This window comes from Bidens hawaiensis, unplaced genomic scaffold, assembly GCF_021521415.1.
Source record: "Bidens hawaiensis isolate Kalapana, Puna unplaced genomic scaffold, B.hawaiensis_p1.1 tig00024868_1, whole genome shotgun sequence".
NCBI classification, from domain to species: Eukaryota; Viridiplantae; Streptophyta; class Magnoliopsida; order Asterales; family Asteraceae; genus Bidens; species Bidens hawaiensis.
Genome location: NW_027493951.1, coordinates 102471 through 126503, shown reverse-complemented (window position 1 = coordinate 126503; position 24033 = coordinate 102471). Strand labels below are relative to the sequence as shown.

Genomic DNA, 24033 nt, shown 5'->3' with positions numbered 1-24033 from the left:
CGGAGTACCTAGGCATTCTATGTTTGTTGGCATTTAAAAGAAAGACTGAGAATAAGTACAAACCATGGATCAACCCCCATGACTTGGTGTGGGTATGACTGTGTGCATGTACTCATCAGGACGCACTGTGCAACCCTTAATTTTTAAAGACATGCTTGCAAGCCTCACATGCGAAGTGTCAAGCGATGCGAATTCTCAAGCGATGCAAATTCTTTGTTATCTTCTAGAAGCAATCTTTCTAGGGATCTGTTTTGTACATCACCTAACCTGTCATTCTTGTCCAAGGTTAGTACAACTACTCCTTTGGTACATGCGAATGCGAATACACAAAATCACAATTTTGAACAACTTTTAACACCCGAATGCTTGAAATTCAACACTTTTGATGTTTATGATTTTCACCAAGAACACTTTTAAACCATTTTGTAGCTTTCTTAACCCGAATATTTTTGTATTTTTGTAGATTTTCTTAGCAAGAACCCGTGAAAACACAAGTTCAAACAATACTTTCTTATGCACTTTCACAAGATCAAAACCCAAGGTTGTGATTCAAAACCTCAACTAGCTGAGCCAAAGCTCTGATATCAATTGTAGGTCCCGAAGGGTGGATCTAACAACTATCTTGGAGAAACCAAACTCGGTGCTAGCGAAATATCACACCAAGTCACCTTTGGTCTCGGATCTTATGGGTTTATTTTCGGCTTTTTATATGTGAGAGTGAGAGAGAATGAGAGGATAAGAGTTGATCAAAAAGCTTGTATTCTCATACCATGCTTCTCTATTTATAGGAAGCATGCATGAGAATGCATTTCATATCATCACATGCCCAATGGGCTTCTTTACATGGCCTTAGGCTCCATTACATACATATAACATATAAAAGCCCAAAAGATAACTAACAATACAAAAGACTCTAAATACATAAAACGAGGCCCAACACTCTACAACTTAGAGTTCACTGGTTTTGGTGGAACCCGTTGCTAGCGGAGAATCCGTCGTCAGTGCATGTCCATATTAAGGTTGGCGTATCAAATCAGTAATTGGTTTATTTTGTATTAGCGAAAACTTCTTTGTGCACATACTTGAATATGTCGCGCGTGTGCATACTGTGTTATGTGCGCATACTTTGTTATGCTTACACTAGGAGTATGTGCAGATTGTGCACATACTTGATGCACATGAGACCCAAGCACTATTCTCTATATGGTTTGTTAAATATTCTTTTGGCGTGGTTTTGAAACCATGTCTAAAAATGATTAAAAGAAAATACTACACCTTTTTGGCGCGGTTTAGTGGGCATTTGACGTGGTTTCCAAAAGCCGACTAAACACCTAACTATCTTTTGTGTCACCATTTTTTTTCCACAATCTAAAACCACATCTAAAAAGGACATTTCTACTAGTGCGCCTGCACTCGGGCCTACTTAAGCTCGACTTTTTTACACCCTAGATTGGTTTGGTGAATCCAAACACGGCCTATATATTTATTCGTGTCAAAGGCATCAATCATCACCCGAACACACTTAAAATGGTTTAAATGGCGATGCAAATGAGTCAAATGAGTTGGGGGTACTTGCAATAAAAGGTTTAAATGGGTCGAATACATGGGTCGATCTTATAGTTTTTTATTATAAATTTAAATGAGTTGTTTAACTAAACGTACAAGCTAAACAAACAAGGTTATGCATTACAACCTAAAGCCTAAAATTTTCATGTCGTGTAAGGAATTATTGTCATGGTTCTAAATTTCCACGTACATTGAATGCCTCCTGCCGTGTTCGAGATTCTTCATATGGAACAAAATGAAAATCAATCACAAGGAAATTGTGGCCACATAAGTCTAGTCATTATGTTAGGATCTTTTGTGACCACAAAAGACATCCTCTTCAAAAGTCTTTTAGTTGACTTAAAATCAATCATCTTATTTAACTCCAATTTTTGTTTCTGCTCTAAACCATTCAAGCATTTTTCCTATGACCTTAATCCCAATTCATTTCATCTCTCTAGCTATTTTGCTACATTTTGTAGCAGCACAACAAAATAATGGTTCTGTATCGGTTGGTGCTTCACTCATAGCAACACCCGATGCAAAACCATGGCTCTCATCATCTGGTGAATTTGCCTTTGGGTTCCAACAAGTTCAAGGCAAAGATAGCTTCTTGTTATCCGTATGGTACGACAAGATACCTAATAAAACTATCATCTGGTATCCAAAAGGAGGTCCAACGGTGTCCACAGGATCCAAAGTTGACCTGGTTGATAGGCGTGGGCTCGTACTCTCTGATCCTCAAGGCAATGAGGTATGGAGTTCTGGGAACTTTTCGGATTTTGCTTATGGTTATATGAATGATACTGGTAACTTCGCGATTATAGATAGAAATTCTGACAATGTATGGGAAAGTTTTAGCTATCCAGCAGATACCATATTACCTACTCAGGTTATCAATTTGGGTGGAGTAATTAACTCCAGAATGGGCGAAACAGATTTCACCGGTGGAAAATTCCAGTTACGTCTGCTTCAAAATGGGAATCTTGTTCTTAACACTATTGATATGTTTTCGGGTTCTGCTGGTAATGCGATTCAAAAAGGGGTAGCGGCGCAGCTTGTTGCCCGCTTGCCTTCTGTTTCGATGTAATCCAATGAACATGATTGTTTTAACAAAAAAAAAAAAATAAAAATAGGGACACAAGTGATGAATCCAATTCAACGAATTCTGGTTTCCAGCTGGTTTTTGATGCAACGGGATACATGTATATATTGAGAAGAAATAGCGAAAAAGCTAATCTTACTACCGAAGGCTCACTTCCTTCTGGAGATTACTATCATAGAGCTACACTTGATTCTGATGGGGTTTTAACTCAATACTACTACCCCAAGAATCCGACTAAAGACACAAGCTGGAAAGTTGTATGGTTTGTGACAGAAGACATATGTAAAGCTATAGACAGCAAAGCGTGTGGGCTAAATAATGTTTGTAGCCTTGATGACAATCGGCCATACTGTGAATGCCCACAGGGGTTCTCATTGCTTGATCCCAAGGCTCCAAATGGAGACTGCAAGCCTGATTTCACTCTGAGTTGTGATGAAGGTGAGTTAAATCATGGAGGAGATGTGTTTGATTTCATCGAGCTGAATAATATTGATTGGCCTATGTCCGACTATGTGCACATGAACCCGAGTAATGAACAAGCCTGCAGAACATCCTGCTTGAACGATTGTTTCTGTGCTGTTGCAATTTACAGGGACAGCCAGTGTTGGAAGAAGCAGCTTCCACTTTCAAATGGACATAAAGACCCTTCAAAAAATGTGAAGGCTCTCCTGAAATTTAGGAAAATCGATGGTCCTTCTGGAACAGGAGGAAATAACAGCAGAGAAGGAGAAGATAAAAGTGGAACTGGAGAATATATAAGTAGAAGAAGTTTCATATTCATGGGATCCGCTCTAATAGGTATATCTGTGATAGGAATTTTTGCATTCATTGGTGTGATTAATATGTGTTTCTTTCAAAGCCACAAGAAGAAGGCTGGAACTCCGATTCTAAGTAGTACAACTGTTGAAACTAATCTGCCTCGTTTTACTTATCAAGAACTAGTAAAAGCTACCGATGGCTTCAAGGATGAATTGGGAAGTGGGGCTTTTGGGACAGTCTATAAAGGTGTGATAGGGACAAAGATTGTGGCGGTTAATAAACTGGAAACTATGGTTCAAGATAGCCAGAAGGAATTCAAAACTGAGGTCAACACGATTGCAAGAACTCATCACAAGAATTTGGTGCAGCTTCTTGGCTATTGTGATGATGGTGAGAAGCGGTTATTGATTTACGAATACATGCGCAATAGAACTTTGGCATTCTACCTTTTTAAAGACAAGAGGCCTAATTGGAAACACAGGATTTCTATTGCAATAGGTGTTGCAAAGGGACTCACATACCTCCATGAAGATTGTAGCAACCAGATCATCCACTGTGACATAAAGCCTCAGAATATTCTTCTTGATGATTACTACAATGCTAAGATTGCTAATTTTGGATTGGCAAAACTTTTAATGATCAATCAAAGTAAAACGAATACCGGAATTAAAGGAACAAAGGGATATGTTGCTCCTGAATGGTTTAGGAACACCGCTGTCACAACCAAGGTTGATGTCTATAGCTTTGGTGTCTTGTTATTAGAGATCATTTCATGCCGAAAGACTGTGGTTTTCGATGATGATGCTGAAGATGCGGCAGTTTTGACAGATATGGCATGGGATTGCTACCAAGAAGGCAGACTAGATGCATTTGTCGAGAATGATTCGGAGACCTTAGATGATTTTGAGAAACTAATAACATTTGTGATGGTTGGTCTTTGGTGTGTACAAGAAAACCCTTCAATGAGGCCAACTATGAAAAAGGTTATCCAGATGCTTGAAGGAGAAATTGAAGTGATCGAGCCTCCTTGCCCATGCCCTTTCTCTGTTACCTCCTAATCTTCAAATTTATCTTCAATGTTTTCGTACCTCGGTCTATATGTCATTTCTTAAGCTTAGTTTATGTAATGGTGACTTCAAAACCATAAATAAACAATTAAAATGTACAATTTTAATACCTCTACTTTGTCGCATATCTGATATCAGCAAGTCACGTGAATAGCTTTGATCAGAGTTGTGCATTTGAGATATTATTTAGGGCCATCCTTGTCTAGCCATGTAACCCATAAACGAGTTCATAAGTGGGGAGAGCCCCGTAAAGCATCAACAAGCCGAAGAAGGGGGGGTGACAAAGTAAACGTGTTCTACATATAAAAACCATTAACAAACACAATATTAAGCATTATTATTTAGCCCAATCATCACACAAGCTAGACTCGTTTAATTTTTGTGAACTCGAGCTCTCCTCGTTTTGAACTTCGTATATCGAGCTCAATCATGGATCGGATTTACTAAATATTCATTATATTCATGTGTAATTTTTTTATATTTTTATTATTAAAATTTTTATTAAGTTATTTTTCTCATAACTTTATATTTAATAGTATTTCTTATGTAATTGCATATTTAATACACACACACACACATAGGATCAGGATCATAAGAGAAATTTTTTGGAATTAAGAACCATGAGAATCATTTTGGACTTAAAAAAACCCACAAATAAAAAAAATCATAAAACAAAAGAAAACACGAAAATAAAAATAGTAAAAAAAACAATTTCTTATTTTATCATCCTCGTTTCATAAAAAACAAATTCTCGTTTTAGCTAAATTATCTATATATATATATAATGTGAATCGATTAGTGCGAAAGAAAAGAAGAAGGTGGTGCTGGTGGTCTTTATGGTCACAATGTGGATCGTTTAGAAATGTTGGAATGAAGAACTTTTCGAAGGTTGGAAGTATCGGAAAGAAGAATAGTGGGGATAGTAAAGGAGGGAGCCGACTTTCTTGACGGAACACAAGCCTTCTCCGTAATTTTCTTTTGTTTGTTTTATTTAGTTGGGGCAGGTGATGGTAAATTTTTGTAAATGTAACTGTGTTGTGTTGGTTGTTGTCCCTGCTCATCTTTTTGGTCACAGTGGTGTTGTTTTCTTTTTTATAAAAGCATAGCCATTCGGGGGGGAAAAAGTATGGAATTACCATGGTTTGAAGCCAGATAAACTTCAATTTTAGAAATTTCAAAAGCTTCATAAACCTAGTTCTAAAATTCCACAATGCCGTGTACGAGAGAATTTGTGACTCTTCATGTAGAACCAAATGAAAATTAATCACAAGGAAATTGTGACCACAGAAAGGTAAGGACTTTTGTGACCACAAAAGACTTCCAAGTCTTTTAGTTGACTAAAAGGCAATCTTCTTATTTAACTCCTATTTCTGTTAATGTTCTAAACCATTCGCCTCGTCTCACTTGCAATTTAACTCCTATATCTGTAACCATTTTCCTATGGCCTTAGTCCCAATTCGTCTCATCTCTCTAGCAATTTTGCTACACGCTGTAGCAGCACAACAGACTAATGGTTCTGTACGAGTTGGTGCATCAATTTCAGCAACACCTGATGCCAAACCATGGCTTTCATCTTCAGGTGAATTTGCCTTCGGGTTCTAACAAGTTCAAGGCAGTGAAAACTTCTTGTTATCTGTATGGTACGACAAGATACCTAATAAAACCATCGTCTGGTATCCAAAAGGTGGTCCAATAGTGTCTACAGGATCCAAAGTTGATCTGGTTGATAGGCGCGGGCTAGTACTCTATGATCCTCAAGGCAACGAGGTATGGAGTTCTGGCCGGAACTTTTCGGATATTGCGCATGGTTATATGAATGATACTGGTAACTTCGCGATTGTGGGTCGCAATCCTCCCAATGTATGGGAAAGTTTTAAAAATCCAGCAGATACCATATTACCTACTCAGGTTATTGATATAGGTGTTGAAATCAACTCTAAATTGAGTAAAACAAATTTCAGTGATGGAAGATTCCAGTTACGTCTGATTCCGGATGGGAATCTTGTTCTTAATACTCGTGACCTGTTTACTGGTGCTCCTGATAATGCTTACAATACAAGTGACACCAACAATTCAACGAATCCTGGTTTCCAACTGATTTTTTATGTGGGGGGATACATGTATATATCGAGAAGAAATGGCGAAAGATTTAATCTCACGAGAGACTCACTTCCTACTGGAAATTTCTATCACCGAGCTACTCTTGATTCTGATGGGGTTTTAACTCAATACTACCATCCCAAGAATCCCACTGAGGGTAAAAGCTGGGAAATTGCATGGTTTGTGCCCGAAGACATATGTATTAATCAAAAAAGCAAAGCTTGTGGGCTAAACAGCATTTGCATCCTTGAAAACAATCGACCAAAATGTGAATGCCCACAGGGGTTCTCATGGCTTGACCCCAATATTACAAATGGTGGCTGCAAGCCTAATTTAACTCTGAGCTGTGATGATGGCGATGGAGGAGATATGTTTGATTTCAACGAGCTCACAAACACTGATTGGCCAGGATCCGACTTTGTGAGCTTGAATCCGAGTGACGAACAAACCTGTAGAACTTCCTGCTTGAAAGATTGTTTATGTGCAGTGGCAATTTACAGGGACAACCGATGTTGGAAGAAACAGCTTCCACTTGCAAATGGGTTTAGAGACCCTTCATATAACGTGAAGGCCTTAATAAAATTTAAGAAAGTTGATGGTCCTTCTGGAACAGGAGGAAATAAAAGCCCAACAGGAGAAGATAAAAGTGGAACCGAAGAAGATAAAAGTAGAAGTTTGATATTCATGGGTGCCTTCATAGGCACATCTGTGGTAGGAATTTTTGCATTAATTGGTGTGATTTATATGTATTTTTTTGAAACCCACAAGAAGGCCGGAACTCCACTCTTATGTAATACAACTGTTGAAACTAATCTGCCTCGTTTACTTATCAAGAACTAGTAATAGCTACTGATGGCTTCAAGGATGTATTGGGAAAGGGGGCTTTTGGGACAGTCTATAAAGGTGTGATAGGGACAAAGATCGTGGCAGTTAAAAAACTGGAAACTGTGGTTCAAGATGGCCAAAAGGAATTTAAAACAGAGGTCAACACGATTGCAAGGACACATCACAAGAATTTGGTGCAGCTTCTTGGCTATTGTGATGATGGTGAGGAGCGGTTATTGATTTACGAATACATGCGCAATAGAACTTTGGCATTCTACCTTTTTGAAGACAAGAGGCCTAATTGGAAACACAGGATTTCTATTGCAATAGGTGTTGCAAAGGGACTCACATACCTCCATGAAGATTGTAGCAACCAGATCATCCACTGTGACATAAAGCCTCAGAATATTCTTCTTGATGATTACTACAATGCTAAGATTGCGGACTTTGGATTGGCAAAACTTTTGATGATCAATCAAAGTAAAACGAATACCGGAATTAGAGGAACAAAGGGATATGTTGCTCCTGAATGGTTTAGGAACACCGCTGTCACAACCAAGGTTGATGTCTATAGCTTTGGCGTCTTGTTATTAGAGATCATTTCATGCCGAAAGAGTGTGGTTTTCAATGATGATGCTGAAGATGCGGCAGTTTTAACAGATATGGCATGGGATTGCTACCAAGAAGGCAGACTGGATGCATTCGTCGAGAATGATTCGGAGGCCTTAAATGATTTGGAGAAACTAACAACATTTATAATGGTTGGTCTTTGGTGTGTACAAGAAAACCCTTTGGTGAGGCCAACCATGAAAAGGGTCATTCAAATGCTTGAAGGAGGAATTGAAGTGACCGAACCTCCTTGTCCATGCCCTTTCTCTGTTACCATGTGCTAATCTTCAAATTAATCAACCAGCATTTGTAGTATTGGGAGGTATACCAAGTAGAGGATATAGAATGTATCAAATTTTTCTCTATAATATTGTTTTCTTCTTATTTTTAAATAAAAAATTTGTTTTAAGTTCTTATGTGCAAATGGCCATGGATACGTGTTGCAAAGGGACTCTTATTTTTACATAAAAAATTTCTTCTATTGCAATAGGTGTTGCAAAGGGACTCACATACCTCCATGAAGATTGTAGCAACCAGATCATCCATTGTGACATAAAGCCTCAGAATATACTTCTTGATGATTACTACAATGCTAAGATTGCTGATTTTGGATTGGCAAAACTTTTGATGATCAATCAAAGTAAAACGAATACCGGAATTAGAGGAACAAAGGGATATGTTGCTCCTGAATGGTTTAGGAACACCGCTGTCACAACCAAGGTTGATGTCTATAGCTTTGGCGTCTTGTTATTAGAGATAATTTCATGCCGAAAGAGTGTGGTTTTCGATGATGATGCTGAAGATGCGGCAGTTTTAACAGATATGGCATGGGATTGCTACCAAGATGGGAGACTAGATGCATTCGTCGAGAATGATTCGGAGGCCTTAGATGATTTAGAGAAACTAACAACATTTGTGATGGTTGGTCTTTGGTGTGTACAAGAAAACCCGTCGCTGATGCCAACCATGAAAAAGGTCATCCAGATGCTTGAAGGAGGAATTGAAGTGACCAAACCTCCATGTCCATTTCCTTTGTCTGTTACAGTCTAATCTTTAAATCTATCTGCCATGATTTTGTAGGTCGTTCTATATTTACTTTTCCTTAAGCGTAATTCATGCCTTGTTGAGTTCTAATCCATAAATAAAGATTGTTAAATATGATTTGGTTTATGGACTTCATTATCACATCTTGAGAGTTATACTATCTACATGATTACGAATGTATGTATTCATGTTTTCTCTGTATTAATTACAGTTTCCCATTCTCATTATAGCCCAGGTTTATTAGTTTTTAGAAAGAGATAGATAGTCAGACTATGGCGGTATTGGTGCTATGTGAACATTTATGGCAACAATGAAATGGGGGAGGTGAAGTCTTGTATCTTGTAGTGTAATGCATATTTCCGTGATTCAACCACACTTGCTAGTGTATTTTATGCACATAAGTTCAAACAAGAACTTCTGCAAAGGTAAAGTGAGTCTTTTAAAGAAAGTAATGTTTGTCTGTGTGCTAGAGATCAGTTTAGAAATTATACTCGTATGACAAAAACTCAATCCACTTGATGATATTGTTTAAAAAATTGATACATTTTAAATGCAATTTTCGTAATGATTTATAAAAATGCAAGTATTTATGATATATACAGGTATAAAGGTTATTATTTGCGTGTTGGGAAGGTCTAAGTTAACATTGCATCTAATATGATATATATCATGGTTGTTTAGTTATGATGTTTATTTGATGTGGGTATGTTCACATGCATGTCTCTTCAGGACGCATGCAAGCCACACATGCGAAGTACTTGCTCGTTGTTGTTTATGGACGATATTGGCAAATGACGCTTGTGTACTTCTTCACTTAGCTGATATATTGTTTTCCACCGATTAGTCTACTTGATGCACATGAGACCCAAGGGCTATCCTCTATGTGGTTTTACGGCGGTTGAAAGATTATGATGAAAGACAAAAGATGAGTGATACTCAATAAAACCCAGATATTAAACATAAAAAAAAAAAATTCTAGAATAGGGAGTTTTACAAAATTGTAAGGCCAAAATGTGACTTGCAATATCAAAGTACAAAACAGGTTATATATTTATGGTCAAGATAATATTTAATGTCGGCGAGCAAAACTAGACACGAGACGAGAACTTCGACACACGTTTAAGTTTAACGAAAATGCTTCTACAATGTTTTTAGTTTAGCTATAAACAGGACTTTATTGTTAGTTTATTTGTGTTTTCCATGGTGTAAGTCATCCACCCAAGGGGAGCTTACCTTGGGTGGGTCGGTTTGTTTATTAATATATTAAATCTTTCAACCAATAACGAGATCATTCAGATACTTTATATTGTCTTTATATTATGTTCGGTCGTTTGATTTACCGCACCCGTCTCGAGCTCCTATCAAGAACAAAGCCGTTCATTATCGGATCCGATTTCGGGACCTTAAGCCAAACATATGGTGTTTCGCTTCGCATGGACATGCGAAGCGAAAACCTACGCGAAAAAGGTTACTTAGCCTATTTTTGCTTCCTTTTCTTTTCTTGGGTGTCGCCCAGACTCTAATTTGGTTTCTGGAGAGTTTGAAGGAGAAACCCTTTGGTTTGCTTGGTCAATCAAACTCTTTAACATAAGAACTAACCTAGATCTACAAACTTTATAAAATAAACTTTAAAAGCTAACAATTAATGATGATTAAGTAGCTCTAAAGTCCTAATAGCAGTTTATAATCAAGATTATGACACCAAATTTGAAGATCTATCCACAGATCTAGTCCGACGGTTCATTAGAACCCCGTCTAGATAAGTGTGAACCCAGAAAATAAGATGAACGGAGGAATCATGGTGTTTATGAAGTTATACCGAGGGTGTGGGATCTGGATTCATCATCAAATATGATATAGAGGGCCGGATTTTGAAGATTTTGAAGAAAAAGTTAGGGTTTTGATGATAGAGAGGAGAGAGAAGAGAGAGTGAAATGTGTAAAGTGTTTGGTGAACAGTGAAAGATATTTTAGGTTGCCCTTATATATAGGGTCAGCCTATCTCGCGATAAGGTCAAAACATCGCGAGTACTCACCGAAAATTACACTCTCGGTCCTCGGTCTTTAAAAACATTTGTATATTCAAACCCGAAAACATTTATCCACCGAATCCAAACACTCATTTATTTTTCTTAATTTTCTTTTGTCGGTTCGTAACTGTCAACATTTGCACTGACGATCTCTTTAGCAAAACAAAGCAACATAAAATAGAAGTTTATGAAAATTTTAAAATAAAAATAAAATAGGAATAAAAATAAAAGGTAAAAATTAAAATAAAATAAAAATTAAAAACTAAAAATAAAATTAAAAAGAAAATAAAATTAAAATATTTATATACATAAATTAAAAAGTGATTTTAGGTAAATTACGTGAAATCTCTATATGAGATAGCGGGGGTCTAGAACTAATCATTTTTTTATCATTTTGACACACTTCGCAGCCCCCGAACTGTATCACACATAATGGTTGAATAGTTTGTGTGTAATAATTATCGTTTTAAAAGAAATGTTTTGTACTTTGAATTATTATTTTATTGTAAATTATTATTTAAAGAATAAGGTGAAGAAATTATAAAATAGGTAATATAAAAATTTACTAAATAATAATAATAATAGCAATAACATATAACAATAATATTATGATAAAGATCATAAACTAATGATAATATTTGTAATAATTATAATAATAAAATTAGAAAGAATAAATATAATATGTACTAATAAATTTTCCAAAAAAGTAGTAAATTAACCTTAACAATAGTCTCAGTATACTTATTTAAATATGTGATATGTTAAAATCATTTAACAATTTATGAAATGCAATACAAGACAATTAAACTACAATTAGGGGGTGCTAACAACCCGAGCTTGAGTTTGGCTCGTTTCAATCTTTCTTTCTAAACTCGAGCTCGTCGTGAATTGTATTTTATGTTTTTTCAATATATAATTTTATACATAACATAATATATATTATTTAGTTACTTTTTTTCATAACATTATTTATATATATTATATATTAATATTATATATATTATTAAAATTATAAAAATGGTTGGTTCATAACCCGCTATCTTAGACAGAGTGTTCTACATGTCTTGTCACCTCAAAAGGTAGCTTACAAAGTAGAACAATATAGATTGCCACTTGGAAAGGTAGATGATGTATCACCTTAATCCGTTCCCTGAAACAACAGCTTATCTAAAATCACTTAAAAGAAAGACAAACATCAAAAACCACTTTTTATTTTACAAAACTACCTATTTACAAAACCACTTTAAACGATAAACATGACCTTGAAATGAGCTGTTTGATTATGAGGTGTTAGCGTGTTGTGAAACTGAAAAGAACATTGCAAATGATCACTACTAAAGAAAAGGGTATGAACAACTACTCAATTCCGTAGCTAAATACACGTGGATCACATTAAATAAAAAAGACCTCGGCAACTTAGAGTTCACTGGTTTTGGTCCGATCCCCTTGCAGGTCCATATGAAGGTCGACGTATCAAATGAATACTTGTTGGCTTATTTTATATTAGCGAATACTTCTTTGTGCACATACTTGTATACATTGTGTGCAATTGTGTTATGTGTGCATACTTTGTTGTGCGTATACTGAGAGTATATGCAGATTGTGCGCATACTCAATGCATGGTTAAATATTCTTTTGACGTGGTTTCGAAACCACGTCTAAAAATGATTAAAAGAAAACACGACACCATTTTTGGCATGGTTTAGTAGGCATTTGACGCGGTTCCACAACCGCGAAAAAACACCTAATTATCTTTTGCGTCATCATTTTTTGCCTCAGTCTAAAATCGCGTCTAAAAAGCATTTTTCAACTAGTGACCTGCACTCGGGCTTGCATAGGATCGACTTGTTTACACCTTGGATTTGTATGATGAATCCAAACATGGCCTATATATTTATTCGTGTCAAAGGCATCAACCATCACCTGAACACACTTAAAATCGTATAAAGAGCATGACGCTATAAATGAGTCAAATGAGTTCGGGGGTTGTAATAAAAGGTTTTAATGAGTCGTACGTATACAAGTCGATCTTATAGTTTTTTATTAAAATTTTAAATGAGTTGTTTACCTAAACAAGCTAAACAAACAAGGTTATGCAATACAACCTAAAGCCTAAAATTTTTCGTGTCGTTTAAGGAATTATTGGCATGGTTCTACATTTCCACATTGAATGCCTCCTGCCGTGTACGAGAATTTAAGATTCTTCATATGGAACCAAATGAAAATCAATCACTAAGGAAATTGTGGCCACATAAGTCTATGTCATTATGTTAGGAATTTTTTGTGACCACAAAAGACTTCCTCTTCAAAAGTCTTTTAGTTGACTTAAAATCAATCATCTTATTTAACTCCTATTTTTGTTTCTGCTCTAAACCATTGAAGCATTTTCCTATGGCCTTAATCCCAATTCATCTCATCTCTCTAGCTATTTTGCTACATTTCGTAGCGGCACAACAGAATAATGGTTTCGTAGCAGTACAACAGAATAATGGTTTTGTATCAATTGGTGCTTCACTCGCAGCAACACCTGATGCCAAACCGTGGCTCTCATCATCTGGTGAATTTGCCTTTGGGTTCCAACAATTTCAAGGAAAAGATAGCTTCTTGTTATCCGTATGGTATGAAAAGATACCTAATAAAACCATCATCTGGTATCCAAAAGGCGGTCCAATAGTGTCTACAGGATCCAAAGTTGACCTAGTTGATAGGCGTGGGCTCGTGCTCTCTGATCCTCAAGGCAACGAGGTATGGAGTTTTGGGAACTTTTCGGATTTTGCGTATGGTTATATGAATGATACCGGTAACTTCGCGATTGTGGGTAGCAATTCTCTCAATGTATGGGAAAGTTTTAAAGATCCAGTAGATACCATATTACCTACTCAGGTTATTGATATAGGTGTGGAAATCAACTCTAAATTGAGTAAAACAAATTTCAGTGATGGAAGATTCCAGTTACGTCTCATTCCGGATGGGAATCTTGTTCTTAATACCCGTGACCTGTTTACGGATACTCCTGATAATGCTTACTATGTAAGTGGCACTCGTGATGCCGACAATTCATCGAATTCTGGTTTCCAACTAATTTTTGATGTGGGAGGATACATGTATGTATTGAGAAGAAATGGCAAAAGAGTTAATCTTACGGAAGACTCACTTCCTTCTGGAGATTTCTATCACCGAGCTACTCTTGATTCTGATGGGGTATTTACTCAATACTCCCATCCCAAGAATCCCACTGAAGGAACAAGCTGGAGAGTTTCATGGTTTATGCCAGAAGACATATGTACTAAAGATAGCAAAGCTTGTGGGCTAAACAGTGTTTGCAACCTTGATAACAATCGACCAAACTGTGAATGCCCGCCAGGGTTCTCATTGCTTGATCCCAATACTACAAATGCTGGTTGCAAGCCTAATTTAACTCTGAGTTGTGATGAAGGCAATGGGGGAGATGTGTTTGATTTCATCGAGATCACAAACACTGATTGGCCAGGGTCCGACTTTGTGAGCTTGAATCCGAGTGGCGAACAAACCTGTAGAACTTCCTGCTTGAAAGATTGTTTATGTGCAGTTGCAATTTACGGGGACAACCGATGTTGGAAGAAGCAGCTTCCACTTGCCAATGGATATAAAGACGCTTCAAATAATGTGAAGGCATTCCTGAAATTTAAGAAAGTTGATAGTCCTTCTGGAACAGGAGGAAGTAAAAGCCCAACAGGAGAAGATAAAAATGGAACTGGAGAAGATGAAAGTAGAAGTTTGAAATTCATGAGATCAGACCTCATAGGTACATCTGTGATAGGAATTTTTGCATTCATTGGTGTGATTTATATGTGTTTCCTTCAAAGCCACAAGAAGAAGGCTGGAACTCCGCTTCTAAGTAGTACAACCGTTGAAACTAATCTGCCTCGTTTTACTTATCAAGAACTAGTAAAAGCTACCGATGGCTTCAAGGATGAATTGGGAAAGGGGGCTTTTGGAACAGTCTATAAAGGTGTGATAGGGACAAAGATTGTGGCGGTTAAGAAACTGGAAACTGTGGTTCAAGATGGCCAGAAGGAATTTAAAACTGAGGTCAACACGATTGCAAGGACTCATCACAAGAATTTGGTGCAGCTTCTTGGCTATTGTGATGATGGTGAGAAGCAGTTATTGATTTACGAATACATGAGCAATGGAACTTTGGCATTCTATCTTTTTGAAGACAAGAGACCTAGTTGGAATCACAGGAGTTCTATCGCCGTAGGTGTTGCAAAGGGACTCACATACCTCCATGAAGATTGTAGCAACCAGATCATCCACTGTGACATAAAGCCTCAGAATATTCTTCTTGATGATTACTACAATGCTAAGATTGCGGACTTTGGATTGGCAAAACTTTTGATGATCAATCAAAGTAAAACCAATACCGGAATTAGAGGAACAAAGGGATATGTTGCTCCTGAATGGTTTAGGAACACCGCTGTCACAACCAAGGTTGATGTCTATAGCTTTGGCATCTTGTTATTAGAGATCATTTCATGCCGAAAGAGTGTGGTTTTCAATGATGATGCTGAAGATGCGGCAGTTTTAACAGATATGGCATGGGATTGCTACCAAGAAGGCAGACTGGATGCATTCGTCGAGAATGATTCGGAGGCCTTAAATGATTTGGAGAAACTAACAACATTTATAATGGTTGGTCTTTGGTGTGTACAAGAAAACCCTTTGGTGAGGCCAACCATGAAAAGGGTCATTCAAATGCTTGAAGGAGGAATTGAAGTGACCGAACCTCCTTGTCCATGCCCTTTCTCTGTTACCATGTGCTAATCTTCAAATTAATCAACCAGCATTTGTAGTATTGGGAGGTATACCATGTAGAGGATATAGAATGTATCAAATTTTTCTCTATAATATTGTTTTCTTCTTATTTTTAAATAAAAAATTTGTTTTAAGTTCTTATGTGCAAATGGCCATGGATACGTAATGTTAATGATACCGATATGTTTCCTGCATGAATAAAAATTAGAAAATTGTTTCAAGTTATCCTCTCATTCTTCATCAAACTGGATCATAAAGTGCTTTCAAGTTGTCCTCTCGTCACTAGCCAAATCACCACTAGTCTCGGTATCATCATCAAATCTGTTCTTTCCATCGGTTGCAGACCCAAAAAAAAATTTCATGTGGATCCGAAATTTTTTAGGGTAGATTGTCTATCTCTAAGTATTAGTTTTTCAATTCAGCACAGATCGGTTCATATCACACACAAAAAGAAAATTCAAACTTTTCCGTCTAACTTTTATTTAAAAAAATCATTTCATCACACTATATTTCCTAAATTACAAAGACTCATCTCAAGAATTTGGTGCAGCTTCTTGGCTATTGTGATAGTGGTGAGAAGCGGTTATTAAGTTATGAAGACACAACCAAAGGCGCTTGGCGGTCTTTCTTTTTGGAGTTTAATTAACCACACTTGGTGTCAATCAATAGTGTCAGGTAAGCAAACCAAATAAGAGGTGTCAACGTGATGGTTGAGTTGGAGCTCATCTAATCTTGTGCTCGATCGACTTGTTTAAGGGATATCAAGAGACTAAGCCCCAACATCAGAGATAACATAAAAATCTAGATGTGATGGATCATCTTCATAAGGGTTATGGTAGTCTTCTCTAGAATCATATTCTTCTGTTGGGTCTGGTTTGATGTTGGGGAGTTATTTTACCAGAGCTCAAGATCTTTTCGTTTTTAGATATGTGTTGGAGTTGAAGCTCAGCTTAGTTGATAATTTTCCAAAGTTAAGCTTGAATTTGATTTACTGAATATTTAATTATATAAATATATAACTTTTTATTAAAGCTTTATTTATATAACAAACGTTATACTATTTAGTTATTTCGTCATAAATTTATATAAAATAATAGTTATGCAATAAAATAAAATCTATAAACTTATATATAACTAGCTCGTTTAGACTTGTGGGTTAAATTAGTTGGTGTGTGAAGCGTGCCCATTAATTAAATGAGTTTTAGCTTTGGCTTGGGTTAGTGCTTGCTTAAGCTTGGCTCGTTTACACCAATAGGTTGATTGATATGTCACACCCCAACCTAAGACGGAAATGCCGGGGCATGATCCGATTGCTCACAGCTCGAGGATACTATCATAATATAAAAGTGGCAGTATCTAATTAATTATTCTATTCAAAGTATACACATATTATTCAATTACAACAAGCAATTTAAATACATGAATATAAGCTCAAATAATGATTATCTTGATTATATCCTAAGGTCTTGTCTACGTGTCCAAACTTCAATCTTCAATACAAGCAACCAGCATATGCGTAGAAAATGGAGTTTGTCAACATAAAGTTGAGTGAGAATATCACCAGTTTTTCATGTTAATATAAATAAGAATAACGTGATAAAAGCGGTAATATAATCAAACCATAAACAAGTATGTAGACCGTTGTCAAGCGAATCGGGCGTTAGTCAATAGCATGAAAACCCAATACATGAGAGTATGATGGACCCCTCCGAATATACGAATGAATATTAACAAAATATACGAATGAATGAATATTAACACAAGTAAGCATGTAACACGTATATTTAATTAAGTCACTCACAATTACACGTATGTATTTGTTTGATATATATATACTATGAAATACGGATAGATACGCATATGTCCCCAAAACATTTAGAAAAGTTGGTAAAATAGGGGAATGATAAACTCATCTTAGATTAATGACAAACGAATATAAACACGATTAAGCGAGTTAATGAATAAGCGAGTCGTCCACTACTTGTCAAATGATATAAACAATTCAGAAACTGAGATTTTAGGATATGATAATATAAATAAAAACAAACTCGATGCCGCTGAAATCAATCCAAACGGACGTTTAGAATTCAAGCTATGTTTGTTTTAAGATTTAAGCGAGCTAGTACTGACCAGAATCCGAACAGCAAGTCGGAAGTCGGATTTGGGTCAGTAGCCTTAAAATTTCGTTACAAGAATAAAATTCTTCTGGACCGAACGTTGAATCCGATCAGAAGTATGAGAAAACGTTAAGTCAAACTAGTTGACTATTTTATCCTTTAACGAGTGTTAAACCATTTGACCAGTCAACACCCTTCAACCACCGAAATTGATTGAAGGTTATTGAATAGGGAATATATATGAATGATTTCTATGTTTACAACTTACCCGGAAAGTGAAAGAATCAACAGAAACGATGAGTCAAAGATCCACACGTAAGCAAAGTCAAACGAACAAGCTTGTATCTTCAACAATAATGCAAAAACCGAAGGATTTTATGAGCCATAGAGAGGGGTGACGACTGAGAATGCTTCTTAGGGTTTAGGTAAAGTTTTTGGCAGAGATTATGAGTCTTGTTTATATAAGAATATCAAAAACGAACCATAGTTGGAAGATTTACTCGTTTAAGTAACTAAATACGATATTAATGACCAAATCAATGAAATAAGTTGTAGATTTCGTGCATGATCAGTAATTTATAAATATGGACTTGTACTTTAGTTATAATCATTTTCTTGGACCTTAATTTACTAGATTTATGCCAAAAATAATCGATTTAGATGCTAAAAACAAATTAGGAAACAAAATAAGCTATTTAATGAGAAAATCTAGTACAATAACTAACAAAATTTGGCTTGGACACCAAGAAAACGAAATTGGACCAGCTATAACATTTCTTGGAGTTTAAGTTTCATTAAGTTAATCGAAAATAGGAAAGAATTGACAATATTAGTCCTTATAGTTCTCGAAAATGCGATCTTTAGCCGTTTTAAGCGATTTTAATGGTTTCTAAGGATTATTTGGCATGATTGAAAGTTATGGAATTATAAAATAAGTTAAAACAAGTTAAATACAAGTTTTAATCAGCTCAAAAGATCCGAATTACATTCTCGAATCGGTTTAAACAAACACGAAAAATCCGAGATGTTACATGAAACGAATAGAATCACATGTTTATTTGTGTCCTTGAGCACACTTAAAATCGGGTTACTGATAGTAACCCATAACCCATTAATTTAATTAATCAAATGAGTGCGCCGATTGCAATAAATGGTTAAAAGGGTCTAAAGCGTCGGGTTGATCGTGAGAGTTTTTTATTCTAATTTTGAATGTATGTCCTATATATGATCAGGATCAAACAACTAAGTTCTTGGATCAATCTCCTTAGAGGCTAGCGGAAATCACCTCTAAGTAACCGAGATCTCGTATCTTCTTGTTTATATTATTGCTGAGAAAGGAAGGTAGGAGAGAAAGTGGAACAGTTGTTGAGAGGATAAAGGTTATGGTTATGAGAAAAGTCTCATGCACTTTGTTTTATTTCATGGGCCCAATAGGCTTTGTTTACAAATAGCCTTAGGCCCAAACATACAAGCAAGATAAAAGGCGATTACATACGAGCGTAAATAAACAAGATAATACAAAAGACTTAGTATACAAAATAGGGCCTAGCATTAAACGAAATGTTTAACTAATAAATTTAAACAAATGGGATAAACATGACAACCTAAAATCTAATCGTTTTCAGTTCTTATAAAGAATTACCATCCCTATAGAAAACTTTCGGTGAGAAAATTCAAACGCATAGGTTTTGATATTTTAGTCTAGATGGTCTCTAGCGTGGAACAATCCCACATTGAATGCTTCAAAGGTTCACAGCTTTATGTAGGACCAAATGAAATTTCAGGGAAATTGTCCAAAATTAATTACAAAGAAAATACGACCATATTAGTCACATTCATTAGGTACCTAACTTTTTGTCACCATAAAAGACTTTATGTATATATATAGATAAATGACTGATCACTTGAAAAGTCTTTCAGTTGACTTAAAAGCAATCATCATTTACAACTCCTATTTATGTTACTGTACATTCTTAACCATTCATGCATTTTCCTATGGCCTTAGTCCCAATTTGTCTCATCTCTCTATCTATTTTGCTACATTATGTAGCAGCACAACAGACTAATGGTTCTGTATCTGTTGGTGCATCACTCACGGCAACACCGAATGCGAAACCCTGGCTTTCATCTTCAGGTGAATTTGCCTTCGGGTTCAAACAACTTCAAGGTAGAGATGGCTTCTTGTTATCCATCTGGTATGAAAAGATACCTGACCAAACCATTATCTGGTATCCAGATGGCGGTCTGATAATGTCTACAGGATCCAAAGTTGACCTGGTAGATGGGCGTGGGCTCGTACTCAGTGATCCTCAAGGCAAAGAGGTATGGAGTTCTGGATCCATTTCTGATCTTGCATATGGTTATATAAACGATACGGGTAACTTTGTTATCGTTGGTAGTAATTCTCGCAATATATGGGAGAGTTTTGATCATCCGGCAGATACCTTGTTGCCTACTCAGGTTATGGCCAGAGGTGGAGAAATTAACTCCAAAATGAGCAAAACAAACTACACTGGTGGAAAATTCCAATTACGCCTGCTTCAAGATGGGAATCTTGTTCTTAATACTCGAGATGTTTTTACTGACACCCCTGATAATGCTTACTACATTAGTGGCACTCGTGATGCCGACAATTCATCGAATTCTGGTGACCAGTTGATCTTTGATCCAAAGGGGTACATGTATATATTGAGAAGAAATGGCGAAAGAGCTAATCTTACAGGAGACTCACTTCCTTCTGGAGATTACTATCACAGAGCCACACTTGATTCTGATGGCGTTTTTACTCAATACTACCATCCCAAGAATCCCACTGATGGTACAAGCTGGGAAATTGCATGGTTTGTACCAGAAAACATGTGTCGGACTAGTGATGGCAAAGCTTGTGGGCTAAACAATGTTTGCATCCTTGATAACAATCGACCAACCTGTGAATGTCCACGAGGATTCTCGTTGCTTGATCCTAATAGTCGAAATGGTGACTGCAAGCCTTATTTCACTCCGAGCTGTGACGAAGGTGAGTCAAATAACGGGGAAGATGTGTTTGATTTCATCGAGCTCACAAACACTGATTGGCCAGGATCCGACTTTGTGAGCTTGAATCCGAGTGACGAACAAACCTGTAGAACTTCCTGCTTGAAAGATTGTTTCTGTGCAGTTGCAATTTACAGGGACAATCGATGTTGGAAGAAGCAGCTTCCGCTTACCAACGGATATAAAGATCCTGCATATAATGTGAAGGCCCTCCTGAAGTTTAGGAAATTTGATGGTCCTGTTCCAGGAGAAAATAAAAGTGGAACTGGAGAAGATAAAAGTGAAAAAAGTTTGATATTGGTGGGATCTGTTCTCTTAGGTGCCTCTGTGTTAGTAATTGTTGTATTGATTGGTGTGATTTATGTGCATCTATTTAAAACCAAAAAGAAGGGAACTCCACTTCTAAGTAGTGCAACTGTTGAAACGAATCTGCCTCGTTTTACATATCAAGAACTAGTTGAAGCTACTAATGGGTTCAAATATGAATTGGGAAAAGGGGCTTTTGGAACAGTATACAAAGGTGAAATAGGGACAAAGGTCGCGGCGATTAAGAAACTAGAAACTGTGGTCCAAGATGGCCAAAAGGAATTCATAACCGAGGTCAACACAATTGCAAGGACTCATCACAAGAATTTGGTGCAGCTTCTTGGCTATTGTGATGCTGGTGAGAAGCGGCTATTGATTTATGAATACATGGCAAATGGCACTTTGGCAGACTTTCTATTTGGAGGAATGAGACCTAGTTGGAAACAGAGGAGTTATATCGCCTTAGGTGTTGCAAAGGGGCTCACATACCTTCACGAAGAGTGTAGCAACCAGATCATCCACTGTGACATAAAGCCTCAGAATATTCTTCTTGATGATTACTACAATGCTAAGATTGCTGACTTTGGACTGGCAAAGCTTTTATTGATTAATCAAAGTCGAACAAATACTGGAATTAGAGGAACAAAAGGATATATTGCTCCTGAATGGTTTAGGAACACCCCTGTCACATTCAAGGTAGATGTCTATAGCTTTGGCGTCTTGCTATTAGAGATCATTTCATGCCGAAAGAGTGTGGTTTTTGATGATGATGCCGAAGATGTGGCAGTTTTGACGGATATGGCATGGGATTGCCATCAAGACGGCAGACTGGATGCATTCGTCGAGAATGATTTGGAGGCCTTGGATGATTTGGAGAAACTGACAACATTTATGATGGTTGGTCTTTGGTGTGTTCAAGAAAACCCTTCACTAAGGCCAACCATGAAAAAGGTCATCCAGATGCTTGAAGGAGGAATTGAAGTGACCGAACCTCCTTGTCCATGCCCTTTGTCTGTTACCTCTTTCTCATCTTCAAATTGAACTACTTTGTTCTTGTACCTCGTTATATATATTGTTTGTTAACTATAGTTAATGCAAGATTGAGTTCTAAACCATAAATAACTGAATAAAGATTGTAGAATATGATTTGATCTATGTATCTTTATTATCACATCTTTAGAGTTTACTATCTTAATTTAGATTATCAATCTTAAAGCGCTCTTTTAGTATAGACTTCATGGGTTGTGTAGGTCCCGAAACCGGATCCGACAAACAAACGACTTTGTTCTTGATAAACTCTCGAGACGGGTGCGGTATAAACAAACGATCGAACAAATATATAAAGATAATATTGAACGACTCCGTAACCGGTAACAAAAGATTTATAACATAAAACGAACCGATCCCACCCAAGGTGAGCTCCCCTTGGGTGGTTGTTTACACACTACAAAACACACACACAAATGACAAATACAAGTCCTATTTATAGCCTAACATATTGTTTCTAGAAGTTTTCTCGTTAAACTTGAACGTGTGTCGAAGTTCTCGTTTAGTGTCCGGATTTCTCGCCGATATGTATCATTAACTTGACCGTAAATATATAATAGGTTTCGTAATTTGATATCGCAAGTCACAACATTTTGGCCTTACAGGTTGCTTTTAAATGGTACGTGCAAAAGATTTATATGGTAAAGTATGACAACTGGAAGGATCCAAGAAAAGGATAAGTATTGTTAATAACTAGGGTGCAAATCTTGTCTGGTAGCGGACTGAATTAGGGGGTGTAAATGAGTCAAGTCCGAGCTTGCCTAAGCTCGAGCTATACTCATTTATTTATCGAAAGGCCGGGCTATCTTCATTTTGAGCGTTATGTATAGAGCTCTAGCTTGGATTGGATTTACTCAATAAATAGTTATTTTATTTATATACAAACAGAATATTTTTACATTTTTTTATTAAAAATTGTAGTTATTTTTATAATAATTTTATATATAATAGTTTTTCTTACGTAATTATATTATTATATATAATATATAGAAACTATAATATGTATGCAAATAACATACTCATTTAGGATCGCGAGCATAGTCAAGCCTATATGTGAAGCTCCAAATTGAGCTCGTCTGAGTTTTAGTTTAGGCTCGCACTCGCTTACACCCTAGATTGGATTGTTGAATCCAAACATGACCCATATATTTATTCGTGTCAAATACAATCATAAGCCGAAAACCTTAAAATCATGTAATCTGGACACGAAGTTATAAATGAGTCAAACGAGTTAGTGATAAATGGTTTAAATGAGTCGTAATCGGGTTGATCTTATATTTTTATTACAGTTTTAAATGGGTACTTTAATTAAACAGAGTAACAAAAAACAAACACGATTACATGAGTATTTAAAACACTCTTCTTTACCTTGAATAGGTGTTGCCTTGAATTGATTTAAAATATGACAGATGAATTTTGCATGCCTGTCTTTTGCTTGATTTAGTAGTGAAGACAATTTATAGGTATTTAACTTTTTATCAAACTTAGGATTCTTATGAAAACAATATGGCAACTGGAATGTTCCAAAAAAAGATATTTTTTTTATTTTTTTTTTATTTTTATTTTTATTTTTATTTTTATTTTTCGAATGGCACTCCTAGATGATTTAGACCGGGAAAGGAACACTTGGCCAGTTATAATCTCACAACT

General features: G+C 36.4%; 4 protein-coding genes and 1 pseudogene across 4 annotated transcripts; all 5 read left to right on the top strand.

The window, feature by feature from the left end:
- Positions 1 to 1972: 1972 nt before the first annotated feature.
- On the top strand, positions 1973 to 4467 carry LOC143570315 (G-type lectin S-receptor-like serine/threonine-protein kinase LECRK3). The gene is made up of 2 exons (XM_077055995.1): positions 1973 to 2553; positions 2682 to 4467. The coding sequence occupies exons 1-2, from the start codon at positions 1973 to 1975 to the stop codon at positions 4465 to 4467; spliced, it is 2367 nt and encodes a 788-aa protein (XP_076912110.1).
- Positions 4468 to 5916: 1449 nt separating this feature from the next.
- On the top strand, positions 5917 to 8294 carry LOC143570314 (G-type lectin S-receptor-like serine/threonine-protein kinase LECRK2; annotated as a pseudogene).
- A 139-nt stretch (positions 8295 to 8433) lies between these two features.
- On the top strand, positions 8434 to 9060 carry LOC143570330 (G-type lectin S-receptor-like serine/threonine-protein kinase LECRK2). The gene is made up of 2 exons (XM_077056003.1): positions 8434 to 8449; positions 8501 to 9060. The coding sequence occupies exons 1-2, from the start codon at positions 8434 to 8436 to the stop codon at positions 9058 to 9060; spliced, it is 576 nt and encodes a 191-aa protein (XP_076912118.1).
- Positions 9061 to 13398: 4338 nt separating this feature from the next.
- LOC143570313 (G-type lectin S-receptor-like serine/threonine-protein kinase LECRK2) lies at positions 13399 to 15889 on the top strand. The gene has a single exon (XM_077055994.1). It carries the CDS (start codon positions 13475 to 13477, stop codon positions 15887 to 15889), a length of 2415 nt encoding a protein of 804 aa, XP_076912109.1. The 5' UTR covers positions 13399 to 13474.
- Positions 15890 to 19922: 4033 nt separating this feature from the next.
- Positions 19923 to 22501, top strand: LOC143570312 (G-type lectin S-receptor-like serine/threonine-protein kinase LECRK3). Its single transcript, XM_077055993.1, has one exon. The coding sequence runs from the start codon at positions 19981 to 19983 to the stop codon at positions 22375 to 22377; it is 2397 nt and encodes a 798-aa protein (XP_076912108.1). The 5' UTR covers positions 19923 to 19980; the 3' UTR covers positions 22378 to 22501.
- Positions 22502 to 24033: the final 1532 nt, after the last annotated feature.